Source organism: Polyodon spathula, chromosome 52, assembly GCF_017654505.1.
Source record: "Polyodon spathula isolate WHYD16114869_AA chromosome 52, ASM1765450v1, whole genome shotgun sequence".
Lineage (NCBI taxonomy): Eukaryota > Metazoa > Chordata > Actinopteri > Acipenseriformes > Polyodontidae > Polyodon > Polyodon spathula.
In genome coordinates this window covers 88,005-102,582 of record NC_054585.1, presented here as the reverse complement: position 1 = coordinate 102,582, position 14,578 = coordinate 88,005, and the positions used below count along the sequence as shown (strand labels likewise).

Below are 14,578 nucleotides of genomic sequence, written 5' to 3'. Positions count from 1 at the left end.
CCATTTTGTTTATTGATTTAGATTTGTCTGCTTTTGGGATGTAATTATTTTGCGCCTCTAATACTACATAAACAGCCATCCTTTTTTCTGTGAATGTTTTCTCAGTTTTACTTCAATCTACTTCTGGTAGTCTCTGTTTCATACCTGTTTGCCTTCCAAAAATGGAAACTTTAGCTTTAGTCATTACTTTTGGGGTTTTAATAATCACTTCAAATGAGACCTTGTTGTAGTTTGAGTTTGCCAGTGGTTCACTGACCTCTGTTTTAGTTATTTTGTCTTTGTTTTTTGAAAAGACTAAATCAAGGCATGCCTCCCCTCTAGTCTGTATCTTGACAAATTGCGTTAGGAAGCAGTCATTTGTCATTTCCACCATTTCAATTTCATCCGTTGTGCTCCACGTCAGGTTTTCACATTTTATATGGGACAAGTTGAAATCCCCCATTAGTATGGCTTCTCCTTTACTAATGTCATTGTATAGACTATTTTGCTCACCGTCTGAATCTGGCGGTCTATATCATACTCTTATTATTATGTCAATTTTTCTGACCCATATTGATTCAGCATTGTTTCTTTGTCCAGATTTAACACTTGGGCCTCAAGACTATTTCTTTAGATAAATACATTTAATGGTTTTCTTACCTGACTTGTTGCCCTTGTTTTGATGCGGTCCCCCTTCTGTTTTTTTGTTGATTTCTCCCCCCTTACTTTCTAGTTTAAATGCTTCTGAACCTCCTCAAGGATCCTTTCTCCGAGTAGATTGGTTCCCTTTTCATTTAAGTGCAGTTCGTCCCGCCTATATAAATAGTTCTGTTGCAGAATGTGCACCAATGTTCAAGGAAGGTGAAGTCTTCCTGTGTGCACCACGATTTCAGCGATGCATTTACATTATTTGTTTCCAGCAGGGATTTTGGTCTGTCTCTTCCAGTGTTGTTTGTACTGATGTGGACGACTACTACCGGGTCGTCTCCTGTTACCTGTTCGTTCTAGGAGCCTGTCCACGTTCTCAGTGATGTGCGTGACAGAGGCTCCTGGAAGGCAGCACACATTTGTAGTAAGGAGGTCCAGACTGCGAACTAAACTTGCTGTGTTCCAATATGGAGTCCCCAACAATCATGTCTTCTATCTTCTATCTCTCTGGTGGCATTCAGTCTGTTAGGGGTGCAGACTCCCAAGAAGTGCGAGTGCAGCGCTGGGTCACTGCTTCCTGCAGGGCGCAGAAAATGTTGGAAATTTGATGGGATCTAATTCCATAGTGAATTTTTTTTTCTCCTCACCTGATAAACTATTATATGCTGTGGCAATGTTGCCCAAACAGTATGTATTTCTGTGTTATATGTTGCATGTGGTGTGTTAATGTTAGTGTATTGTAGTTGGTACACAGGATATAATATGGGTTATGCGCACAAGTGTTTAAAATATCTATTTGTATTTAGGCACAAGGATTGCACAGCACTTCACGTGCCAGTAAAATGTAATAATATGTGAGCATGGGGAATTGCACTAAGTAAATTCACGTGCAGTTGTTCCGAGACTCCAATTGAATGATTGATTAGCAATCGAGTCTAGGTACAGCTGTATAATAGCAGCATGTTTTCACTCACTCGGGGTTGTGTGTTCGTAAGTGGAGAACGGGGGAGAGAAAGAGATTTATAAGAAATTGCTACAACGTGCTGGAAACACCAACACAGTACTTGTTTAGTGTTCGTCCAGTTTGTCTGTTTACTGTTTTATCATTTTGTTTGTCTATTTTATTTGCCGTCAAGTGCCGTGTGCTGTTTTTGTTTAAACCTTTTTATTTGTTTCATTGAAACACTGAGCGCAGCCATTGCGTCTCAGTTTCAACCCTAATACTGCCTGCTTGTGTGATTCTTTCTGGCCTGACGTCACCCCTACAGCCATCCTGTTACACATGCATATTTAAAAAAAAAAAATATTCTTACCTTTTGTTCTATTATTACCCAGCCCTACTAACATACCCTAAAACTTCCCTTATCACATAAGTACAGCATCATGATGTTGAAAATTATCCCTAACATCAATCAGTGTATGTTTTTTTTTTTTTTTTTTTTTTTTTTTTATTTACTTTGATATATATATATTAATTAGACATTGCTGGCAATAAAAATTACATATTCAAGTTTATTAACAAGTTTTATTACACATAAGAAATAATACCAGTGTTGATTATTATTGTACAGATTAAACTTTGTAGCAGCAGCCTCCTGATGGTACAATATACAGTAAATGAGGTGACACCCATGTCAAACAGGTTGCTTCTTCTTAAAATGAGTGATAATTTATAAATACATCCACAAGTGGAAAACCTAAAAATCCATATTCCATATCACTTTTGTTTATTTTGTTAAATCATATTCCTCAAAAAGGCTTAAAATGAATGGCGCCACTTTCCGCTGGTGAGGTTATATGTTCATTCTGCAGTGGATTATTCTTTTACAGCTGCTAACTATAGGACTATATCTGTGGTGTATAGAGGAGGGAGGTATCTGTCTGGCACCAGTTCAGTGGTTGTACTGGGAGAATTCCTGCAGGGCCCACTTCTTGTTCTTTATTTCCCGTCGGAGGCGGGAGTATTCCTTCACCAGTGCTTCAAAGTCCTGCCCTAAAATCTCAAATGACGACAACATTCTTTCAGATGACTGCCGTTCAACTTGCTCTGACTTCAGGGCTGATTCCACAGTGTCTCTGAAAGAGAGGGACAGAGAGAGGTTCAAGCATTGCAGCTGTTGCTGCTGGCAAAGGAAGAAACAAGGAAACAAAGAACCAGGGTATATTAATTACACAGTGTAACCATTTTTTTTTTTGGTTCCTGGGTAGTAAGTGTTATTTCCTAATTGCTTATGCCTCAAAAGTATAGAAAATGGCTATTATTCCCCACAAACTTTGCTTTTGTGACCAGGACAGTGATATTTTGAAATGTACCTATTTTCCAGAACATTCCAGATAGATTTAGTGCTGAGTAAACTTGGAGTAACTTCTAGAACTTTCTAGAACTTTCCAGTAATAAATAGGAATTTAAATAGTAGTATAAATACAGAGGCCTTAAGCCCACCAGTTCAGTTTAGTTCCAGCTGCCTAAGTGGATACATATCTGCATTTTTCTAAGATGGCATCAAGAGGCTGCAATGGTGGCATTCCTGATGGGTCTCCAAGGCGGTTTTACCAAGTTTCCCTGCTATCTTTGCCTTTGGGACAGCAGGGACACCAAGGCGCACTACCACAGGCGGGACTGGCCACAGCGGACCGAGTTTTCTGTGGGGAAAAACAACGTCAAGTGGGACCTACTGGTGGACCGCCGGAAGGTGCTGATGCCACCACTGCACATCAAATTGGGCCTTATGAAACAATTTGTCAGAGCTCTAGATAAGGAGTCGGCAGCCTTCAAGTACCTTCAAGACTTCTTCCCTAAGCTGTCTGAGGCAAAGGACAAAGCTGGTGTCTTCGTCGGACCACAGATAAAGAAGATCCTGGAGTGCAATGAATTCCCCAAGAAGCTCACTAGTAAGGAGAAAGCGGCTTGGAACAGCTTTGTCACAGTGGTTCGGGGCTTCCTGGGCAATCACAAGGCCGAAAACTATGTATAGCTGGTTGAGACTCTGGTGAAGAACTACGGCACAATGGGCTGTAGGATGTCCCTCAAAGTCATAAGAACATAAGAACATAAGAAAGTTTACAAACGAGAGGAAGCCATTCGGCCCATCTTGCTCGTTTGGTTGTTAGTAGCTTATTGATCCCAGGATATCATCAAGCAGCTTCTTGAAGGATCCCAGGGTGTCAGCTTCAACAACATTACTGGGGAGTTGATTCCAGACCCTCACAATTCTCTGTGCAAAAAAGTGCCTCCTATTTTCTGTTCTGAATGCCCCTTTGTCTAATCTCCATTTGTGACCCCTGGTCCTTGTTTCTTTTTTCAGGCTGAAAAAGTCCCTTGGGTCGACACTGTCAATACCTTTTAGAATTTTGAATGCTTGAATTAGGTCGCCGCGTAGTCTTCTTTGTTCAAGACTGAACAGATTCAATTCTTTTACCCTGTCTGCATATGACATGCCTTTTAAGCCCGGAATAATTCTGGTCGCTTTGCACTCTTTCTAGAGCAGCAATATCTTTTTTATAGCGAGGTGACCAGAACTGAACACAATATTCAAGATGAGGTCTTACTAGTGCACAGTACAGTTTTAACATTACTTCCCTTGATTTAAATTCAACACTTTTCAAAATGTATCCGAGCATCTTGTTAGCCTTTTTTATAGCTTCCCCACATTGTCTAGATGGAGACATTTCTGAGTCAACAAAAACTCCTAGGTCTTTTTCATAGATTCCTTCTCCAATTTCAGTATCTCCCATATGATATTTATAATGTACATTTTTATTTCCTGCGTGCAGTACCTTACACTTTTCTCTATTAAATGTCATTTGCCATGTGTCTGCCCAGTTCTGAATCTTGTCTAGATCATTTTGAATGACCTTTGCTGCTACAACAGTGTTTGCCACTCCTCCTACTTTTGTGTCGTCTGCAAATTTAACAAGTTTGCTTACTATACCAGAATCTAAATCATTAATGTAGATTAGGAATAGCAGAGGACCTAATACTGATCACCGTGGTACACCACTGGTTACCACACTCCATTCTGAGGTTTTTCCTCTAATCAGTACTTTCTGTTTTCTACATGTTAACCACTCCCTAATCCATGTGCATGCGTTTTCTTGAATCCCAACTGCGTTCAGTTTGAGAATTAATCTTTTGTGTGGGACTTTATCAAAAGCTTTCTGGAAATCTAAATAAACCATGTCATATGCTCTGCAATTATCCATTATCAATGTTGCATCATATCCTTGATGCTCATCTTGATAAATTCAAGGAGAACATAGGAGCATACTCGGAGGAGCAAGGCTAGCGCTTCCACCAGGATATACTGGACTTTGAACGCCGCTACCAAGGACAGTATAACGAGAACATGATGGGAGACTACATTTGGGGGCTGATTCGTGAAAGTGATTTACAGTATAATCGTAAATCTTGAAAAACTACTCACTTCTAAATCTTTTGTAGTCATTTTTGTATTACTTTAGTATAAATACATGTTAATTCGGATTCATATGTTGTTTTTTTCTGACTTTATGTGAACGAAAAGACACAAATTTGCCCGTTTTCTCATTGGAAATAGGTAAATTTCAAAATATCACTGTCCTGGTCACAAAAGCAAAGTTTGTGGGGAATAATAGCCATTTTCTATACTTTTGAGGCATAAGCAATTAGGAATAACACTTACTACCCAGGAACAAAAATGTTATAGAACTACTGGACATTTCTCTCCCACTGTTGTCTTTGGAGGTCAGCCACTCTGTTATTAGTCAATGAAGGAAACAATGACAGTAATTAACGACACCTGCTCTAAACCACTGCTTACTGATGATGAAACACTTCACATAGAGGCTTCACCCCACTCTCAATAATCTTTCACCGGATTACAACGATTATATCACACAGAGGCAGATTAATAAAGAATTAAAACAGCTGTAGCACAGCAGTGAAAATGACATGGCTGTGGCATGTTCCTCGTTAATAATAAACTCCCTCATTGATTCAGGAATTACATTATTACATTGTAACGTCTTTATGTGTTCCACATGTGAAAATTGGTATGGTGTCATGCATTTGAAAAGTGGATCAACCACTCACAACTGACCGACTTAAAAAACATACCAATTACAGCACGAGGCAAGAGAATTGTGTGTACATTGCTATGCAGGTTCATACATATTCTACTTAATTGCCCAAGAACAATACTAGAACTATCCTCTCTCACTAACCTGACTGTGCGACGCACAGCTATCTTCTTGGGTGTGTAGGTGTCTAACTGAACCTGCAACATCTCCATCCTGCAGAAAAAAAGGAAAGAGTTAGCCATGGTTGTTATGCATCGCTGTACACATTGCTTCCAAGGTAATTTTCCAATAATATGTCTTTTGATGGGAAAAGCAGTCTTATGGCTGTCTGACCTGATCTTGAGAATGATGATTTGGCACTTGGCCTCCATGTACTGGGTTTTTTTTCAATCTAGATCAATCTGAGCCCTCAGTCAATGCTCCAGGATGAGCGACTGCAAGATCTGTATACAGCCCAGTAGCTCCTGCATGGAGAGAGATACAGGGATGGTAAGAAATCTACATCACAGCCTTACACATTCTTACAAATACAATAGTAAATGGAGATACAGGAAATCTCCTCAATACCATCACATAAGTTACAATCAACTCTTCACAAAACCAACTCATCACCTTCTGCACAAAGTGGAGTGCACGAAGGCGAAGGTATGAAAAAATGCAGTGAATATATACTGTAGTGTACAACTGGACAAGTCTGTGGAACACAACAGTTTTAAATTCCATTTCCTCTTATTAGAACTACAACATTATAACTTGTCCCTCTTTTGCTCAGTTGAAGCACCTTTGATTCTTTGCTTGTATTTTATACTTTTATTTGGAATACGCAGATAGTTCAAACACAACACAATAGATGAAAAGTTGCTTAAACTCTCTAGCTGCAATCAGACCATGTCACTTAAAGCATGGGTATCAAGATGCAGCTGTTTGTCTACAAGAATGCATCTGAAATATTTGCAAAGACCAAAAGACTCTTAACATAATAAAAAGATGACTAATAATAATATAAAACTAAAGCTAATAACAAGTACGGAAATGTAATTCCTTTAGACTCTACACAACCAACTGGAGCTCACAGTGAGGTAGCAGTGAGTTTGCCTGTGCAGCAGAAGGGCACTTTCTCTTTCTTTTGCTCGCTGACTCTAGTCTCTTGCTTTCATTCTCCAGGCTCTCTGGCAGTCTTGAGAGCTTCAAGGTCTTCAGACCCTCGCTTTCTCCCTCTGGTGGTGGAAAGATAAATGAGCACAACTTCTTTAAACAAAGATGTGGTTCTTGAGGTGAAAGTGTGTAGTGGTTGCACACTTTATTTTTATTAGAGTATCAAAACAAACACAAGTGCATGATTGAACAGGAACACATGCTGTGAACACATAGTTCCTTTTCAACATTCAAGCTTGCAATCAGGTATAGGGTCAATTCCAATTCCTTTTTAAAAAACAATTCAAATTCCCATTTCTTTTTAATCAGTTCCAATTCCAAGGCCTCTAGGACTTGGGAATTGCAAATTAATTTTAAAAAGGAATTGGAAACTGTATTGGAATTGAAAAAAAAAATCAATTGCCCCAACCCTGTTTGCAATGCTGTACATCAAACTGGAGCCACACTGTGGCTTTTAAAGTCTAGGCCCAGCGGTGTAGTGAAGGGGATACGCAGGTAAATGTCACTTACCCAGTTTTCATTTGGGCATGTAGCAGGGCGGTAGGAAATTCCTGCTGTTTAATTGTATTGTTTGTTTATTTTCAGAACAGGGTCTCCCCCTCCCCCCCTGTGTTATTTTGTATTTGTTTACTGTATTGTGTTTTATTTTGTTTATAGATGACGGCGAACAGGCGTGTATTTTGTTTATTATTTATTGTATGAAGGCGTAGCTGTGTTTTAGTTTTGTTATTGTTTTGCAGCGTGGATGGGAAGCCATATTATAAAACCTGTACAGAAGGTGACCATCTCCCAAATTAATTAAGTGATTAATTTGTTGCTAATTGGGAGATGGTCACCTGCATAAATACCTGCAGCTCTCTGCACTCAGGGTGGCTGTACGGAGGACAGCGAGAGGAGAAAATAAATTTTAAATGATCTAGCATCAGTGAAGGCAATTGCCCAGCCTGACCTGGATCGTATTTGTTTTTATTGTGTTTGTGATTTATTTTTGTTTAAATCTTTTATTTTCGCACTGTCAGCAAGTGTTTATTTTTGTTTAAATCTTTTATTTTCGCACTGTCAGCAAGTGTGTATTTTTGTTTAAATCTTTTATTTTCGCACTGTCTCGGCCTTGTGGCTTCAATGTCTCGGGATGGGGTTATGATGACTGGGCGGGGTGAGATTGGGTTATTGGGTTTTGATTTTGTTTTATTCTTTTAGTGTTTTTATTGTAAAATGCTTTCAGATCACTAGTGATAAAAGGGGCTCTACAAAAGTTGTATTTTTCTTATTACTGCACAAATGGTGCAATTACCCCAGTCTGGCTGTAGTACGAGAGGATGGTAAAACATTTCTTCTTCAACCTGTCTTCAAACTCTCTTACCAATCGCTGCCTCATTCGCTTGGCATCTTGTTCAGAAAAAAATAGCTTGATTTTTCAATATACAGTAAAGAGTAGTTATTATAATGCCAGTTAGCCACTTTGCAAGAAAACTTTAATTGCTCAGTGGCAATAAAATTTACACATCAGCAAAATATTTGACAATGTGGACTCTTCAGTTAAAAATTAATAGTTATTAAAACAATACGTAAACATTTTACATCAGTGTTTGAAGTTATGGATTTTTAAAAAAAAGTAAACATGATTTGTGGTTTTCTTGTTCAAAAAATCTATTTTTTTTTTTTTTATTTAGTTTGTGTCCCTACCTGATCAGGTGGCATGTGATCAAGAACATTCTGCTTGCTGAGGCCCAGAAGCTATGGTTTGTCTTCCGCTGTGGTTGAACTGGGATCCAGTTCCCTCACACACTGTGTCACCAGTAAGTACTGTTCAAGAGCCTTATAGAACTAAAAAAGACAGAGAAAGAAAGATTTGTTATTTTTATCCAGTGTAAAACAATTAATTCTGTTTCCAATATTGATAACTTTTTAAACCTGAGGCAGAAATAACACGAAGCTCAACATAACTAAAATAACACAAAGCTTAGCATAACTAACTTTTAAAAAAACAACTGACTTCCAGATGACAATCTAAATAGCCATGTGTACTAATCCAGTGTGATTTTTTTCACGCACACGTCATACAATTGAGAAAAGTGCTACATGTTGTATAGCTTATCTTTGACCTTCGTGTAACATTTAGTCTCAAATGAAACCGGCAGCTGCCAAGATAAAATATATCCAAAAATAATAAAGAAGAAAACTATATCCCTCCCCCTCGTCAAGTTATAAAGCTGCCCACATTCTGGGCTAAAACCTTCAATGAAATTCTCCTCTTGATTGCCCCCCTGCAGTTTGAGGGCTTGAACAAATGCTGTTTGGTTCCTTCTTTACAGTGAACTTTTGTGAAAAGGTTTTAACCTGTTTTCCTGGCTAGTCATAAAAGGGAATATTATATAATAGCATTGTAGACAATAAACATGGACAGAAAGAAGCCACACAAAGTAGTCAGGAAATGTTTTATGAAGTTCCTGAGAGAAAACTGGGATGGCTTCAAAACACTAGCCCTTTGTTTTTCATAAGAACATAAGAACATAAGAAAGTTTACAAACGAGAGGAGGCCATTCGGCCCATCTTGCTCGTTTGGTTGTTAGTAGCTTATTGATCCCAAAATCTCATCAAGCAGCTTCTTGAAGGATCCCAGGGTGTCAGCTTCAACAACATAGGTGTTACAGAAACGTGGTTATCTGAGAGTGATGGGGACGAATATAATATTTGTGGGTATACACTGTATAGGAAAGACAGGCAGGACAGACGAGGAGGAGGGGTAGCGCTATACATAAGAAACAGTCTTGAAGCCCAGGTGTTAAACCTGGACAAAGAAAATAAAACCGAATCAATATGGGTCAGAATAACAGACAAAAATTCAAAAGGCATAATAATAGGAGCATGCTATAGACCGCCAGATTCAGACGGTGAGCACAATAATCTGTTATACAATGACATTAGAAATGTGTGTAGCAAAGGAGAAGCCATACTAATGGGGGATTTCAACTTCCCCCAAATAAAATGGGAAAACCCGGTGGGTAGCGCAAAGGATGAAATAGAAATGGTGGAAATGACAAATGACTGCTTCCTAACACAATTTGTGAAGGCACCCACTAGAGGGGAGGCATGCCTTGATTTAGTCTTTTCAAATAACGAAGATAGAATAACTAAAACAGAGGTCAGAGAACCACTGGCAAACTCAGACCACAACATGGTCTCATTTGAAGTGTTTTTTAAATCCCCAAAAGTAAAGACTAAAGCTAAGGTTTACAATTTTAGAAAAGCAAACTATGAAGGCATGAAACAGAGACTAACAGAAGTAGATTGGAGTAAAATAGAGAAAACACCCACAGAAGAAGGATGGTTGTTCTTCAAAAACGTAGTACTAGAGGCGCAAAACAATTATATCCCTAAAGTAGACAAATCTAAATGTAAAACTAAATTGCCAAAATGGTTTAATAGATCAATTAAAAAAAATATTCAGTGAAAAAAGGCACTTTACAGAGCATTAAAAAAGGACCAAAAAGAAAGTACGCAGAAAGAGTACACAGAACTGCAAACGCAAGTCAAAAAGGAAGTTAGAAAGGCCAAGAGAGAGAAATAGAAATGAACATTGCTAAGGGAGCTAAAACCAATTCCAAAATGTTTTTCCAATATTACAACAGCAAGAGAACATTCAAAGAGGAGATTAAATGTTTAAGAGATACAAATGGCAAAATCATAGAGGAAGAAAAAAAAAATAGCAAATATGTTAAATGATTACTTTTCACAAGTTTTTACAAAGGAAGATACTGACAACATGCCCCACATGTCATCCAGTTCCTATCCAGTTTTAAATAACTTTAGCATAACTGAGGCAGAAGTGTTAAAGGGACTAGGAGCTCTTAAAATAAACAAATCCCCTGGGCCGGATGAGATCCTCCCAGTAGTACTCAAAGAAATGAAAGAAGTAATTTACAAACCGCTAACCAAGATCATGCAGCAGTCTCTTGACACAGGGGTGGTACCGACAGACTGGAAAATTGCAAACGTAATACCGATCCACAAAAAGGGAAACAAAACTGAACCAGGTAACTACAGACCAGTAAGCCTGACTTCTATTATATGCAAACTTATGGAAACTATAATAAGATCCAAAATGGAAAATTACCTATATGGTAACAGGGTACTGGGAGACAGTCAACATGGTTTTAGGAAAGGGAGATCGTGCCTAACTAACTTGCTTGATTTTTTTGAGGATGCAACATCGATAATGGATAATTGCAAAGCATATGACATGGTTTATTTAGATTTCCAGAAAGCTTTTGACAAAGTCCCGCACAAAAGATTAATTCTCAAACTGAACGCAGTTGGGATTCAAGGAAACACATGTACATGGATTAGGGAGTGGTTAACATGTAGAAAACAGAAAGTACTGATTAGAGGAAAAACCTCAGAATGGAGTGTGGTAACCAGCGGTGTACCACAGGGATCAGTATTAGGTCCTCTGCTATTCCTAATCTACATTAATGATTTAGATTCTGGTATAGTAAGCAAACTTGTTAAATTTGCAGACGACACAAAAGTAGGAGGAGTGGCAAACACTGTTGCAGCAGCAAAGGTCATTCAAAATGATCTAGACAAGATTCAGAACTGGGCAGACACATGGCAAATGACATTTAATAGAGAAAAGTGTAAGGTACTGCACGCAGGAAATAAAAATGTACATTATAAATATCATATGGGAGATATTGAAATTGGAGAAGGAATCTATGAAAAAGACCTAGGAGTTTTTGTTGACTCAGAAATGTCTTCATCTAGGCAATGTGGGGAAGCTATAAAAAAGGCTAACAAGATGCTCGGATACATTGTGAAAAGTGTTGAATTTAAATCAAGGGAAGTAATGTTAAAACTGTACAATGCACTTGTAAGACCTCATCTTGAATATTGTGTGCAGTTCTGGTCACCTCGCTATAAAAAAGATATTGCTGCTCTAGAAAGAGTGCAAAGAAGAGCGACCAGAATTATTCCGGGCTTAAAAGGCATGTCATATGCAGACAGGCTAAAAGAATTAAATCTGTTCAGTCTTGAACAAAGAAGACTACGTGGCGACCTAATTCAAGCATTCAAAATTCTAAAAGGTATTGACAGTGTCGACGCAAGGGACTTTTTCAGCCTGAAAAAAGAAACAAGGACCAGGGGTCACAAATGGAGTTTAGAAAAAGGGGCATTCAGAACAGAAAATAGGAGACACTTTTTTACACAGAGAATTGTGAGGGTCTGGAATCAACTCCCCAGTAATGTTGTTGAAGCTGACACCCTGGGATCCTTCAAGAAGCTGCTTGATGAGATTTTGGGATCAATAAGCTACTAACAACCAAACGAGCAAGATGGGCCGAATGGCCTCCTCTCGTTTGTAAACTTTCTTATGTTCTTATGTTCTTATTACTGGGGAGTTGATTCCAGACCCCAAAACATCTATAATTGTAGAAACAAACTCATGCAGCTTCAAACCAGAAACCCCCTTAGTCTTGTATCTTGTAATACATGGTGATGGTGGTCCACTATGAAATGCGTTATATAAAAATAAAGATTATTATTATTATTATTGTCATGATATGGATCAAGCTTTTCATCATTTTAACAGTCCTTATTTGTCCATCTACTTTGTATTGGTTTGGATGGTATTGTTTTATTTGTACTAGCATTCTTCTGCTTACTTAGATTTATAGTATGTGGCATCACTGAAACCAATGTCCATGCAGTTTCATCACAGGTGAACACCCTCTCATGTACCTGCATCACAGGGCATCACTCTGTCATTTCAACCTGTACTGCTTGTGTACACCTCTTACCTTCTGTAGTTTTTTCTTCAGTTGCATGGTCAGTCCGGTTTCATTCATGCGTTGTGAGAGTGCAGACAGCAGTTTGGAGAACTGAGGATTCTGGGAAAGGTCATCTTCACTCAAGTGACACATGGGTAAAGACGTCAACACTGTGGGAGTTGAGACCAGTCTCAGTCATTAAACCTCTAAAGTGTGATATGTACACACACACCAGCCTGAACTATCCCCTGGCTTGGATATGCATCCCCAGCATAAGAAAGGTGATCTGAAACAAGGCTGAACAAACATTATTTAGCCCAGTACAATCCTGTGAGTAGTCCTGCAAGACGTCTCTACTGTACTGTATTATAACCACCAAAGGAGTATCAATATTTTCCTTTGAATTTATTTTTAATACCTTATTATGCATGATCTCTATAACTCTCTGTTGTCCTTGATTAGATCGTTATTTACCAGGATTACTAACTAGAGGTATGTTCCTTTTCAACCTCTGGATTGTCAATCAATCATCGTTAGAGAGATTGGGTTTGTTCCTAGAAATATGAAAAAACACAAGGGGCGTAACTTTCATTTCTGCACTCTCTGTACTCTGGCAACCGTAACTTAACAAACAGAAAATTTCAGAAACTGATTTTTGTTTATCATTTTTTTTTCCTGTAAAATAACCAGCAGCCATTTTACAAGCCAACTCACTTCAGGCTAAATTGAGTATGATATCTAAGTAAAAGACAGGGATAAAGGTCTCTCCAGCTGCGAGGTAGAGACACAACTGGTCAGTATTCCTACAATGCCCTGCCTAGATTAAATACGAGGGAATGAAAGGTCCCTCCTGGCTAATCATAAGAACATAAGAACATAAGAAAGTTTACAAACGAGAGGAGGCCATTCGGCCCATCTTGCTCGTTTGGTTGTTAGTAGCTTATTGATCCCAAAATCTCATCAAGCAGCTTCTTGAAGGATCCCAGGGTGTCAGCTTCAACAACATTACTGGGGAGTTGATTCCAGACCCTCACAATTCTCTGTGTGAAAAAGTGTCTCCTATTTTCTGTTCTGAATGCCCCTTTTTCTAAACTCCATTTGTGACCCCTGGTCCTTGTTTCTTTTTTCAGGCTGAAAAAGTCCCTTGGGTCGACACTGTCAATACCTTTTAGAATTTTGAATGCTTGAATTAGGTCGCCACGTAGTCTTCTTTGTTCAAGACTGAACAGATTCAATTCTTTTAGCCTGTCTGCATATGACATGCCTTTTAAGCCCGGAATAATTCTGGTCGCTCTTCTTTGCACTCTTTCTAGAGCAGCAATATCTTTTTTATAGGTGACCAGAACTGAACACAATATTCAAGATGAGGTCTTACTAGTGCATTGTACAGTTTTAACATTACTTCCCTTGATTTAAATTCAACACTTTTCACAATGTATCCGAGCATCTTGTTAGCCTTTTTTATAGCTTCCCCACATTGTCTAGATGAAGACATTTCTGAGTCAACAAAAACTCCTAGGTCTTTTTCATAGATTCCTTCTCCAATTTCAGTATCTCCCATATGATATTTATAATGTACATTTTTATTTCCTGCGTGCAGTACCTTACACTTTTCTCTATTAAATGTCATTTGCCATGTGTCTGCCCAGTTCTGAATCTTGTCTAGATCATTTTGAATGACCTTTGCTGCTGCAACAGTGTTTGCCACTCCTCCTACTTTTGTGTCGTCTGCAAATTTAACAGGTTTGCTTACTATACCAGAATCTAAATCATTAATGTAGATTAGGAATAGCAGAGGACCTAATACTGATCCCTGTGGTACACCACTGGTTACCACACTCCATTCTGAGGTTTTTCCTCTAATCAGTACTTTCTGTTTTCTACATGTTAACCACTCCCTAATCCATGTACATGTGTTTCCTTGAATCCCAACTGCGTTCAGTTTGAGAATTAATCTTTTGTGCGGG

The 14,578-nt window shown here is 38.6% G+C and overlaps 1 protein-coding gene across 1 annotated transcript; it reads right to left on the bottom strand.

Annotated features, from left to right (window-relative positions):
* Positions 1-2,132: 2,132 nt before the first annotated feature.
* On the bottom strand, positions 2,133-12,795 carry LOC121307084 (HAUS augmin-like complex subunit 4). The gene is made up of 6 exons (XM_041239201.1): positions 12,642-12,795; positions 8,527-8,667; positions 6,759-6,902; positions 6,019-6,149; positions 5,830-5,898; positions 2,133-2,703 (listed from the first exon to the last, which is right to left on the bottom strand). Exons 4-6 carry the CDS (start codon positions 6,054-6,056, stop codon positions 2,520-2,522), a joined length of 291 nt encoding a protein of 96 aa, XP_041095135.1. The 5' UTR covers positions 6,057-6,149; positions 6,759-6,902; positions 8,527-8,667; positions 12,642-12,795; the 3' UTR covers positions 2,133-2,519.
* Positions 12,796-14,578: the final 1,783 nt, after the last annotated feature.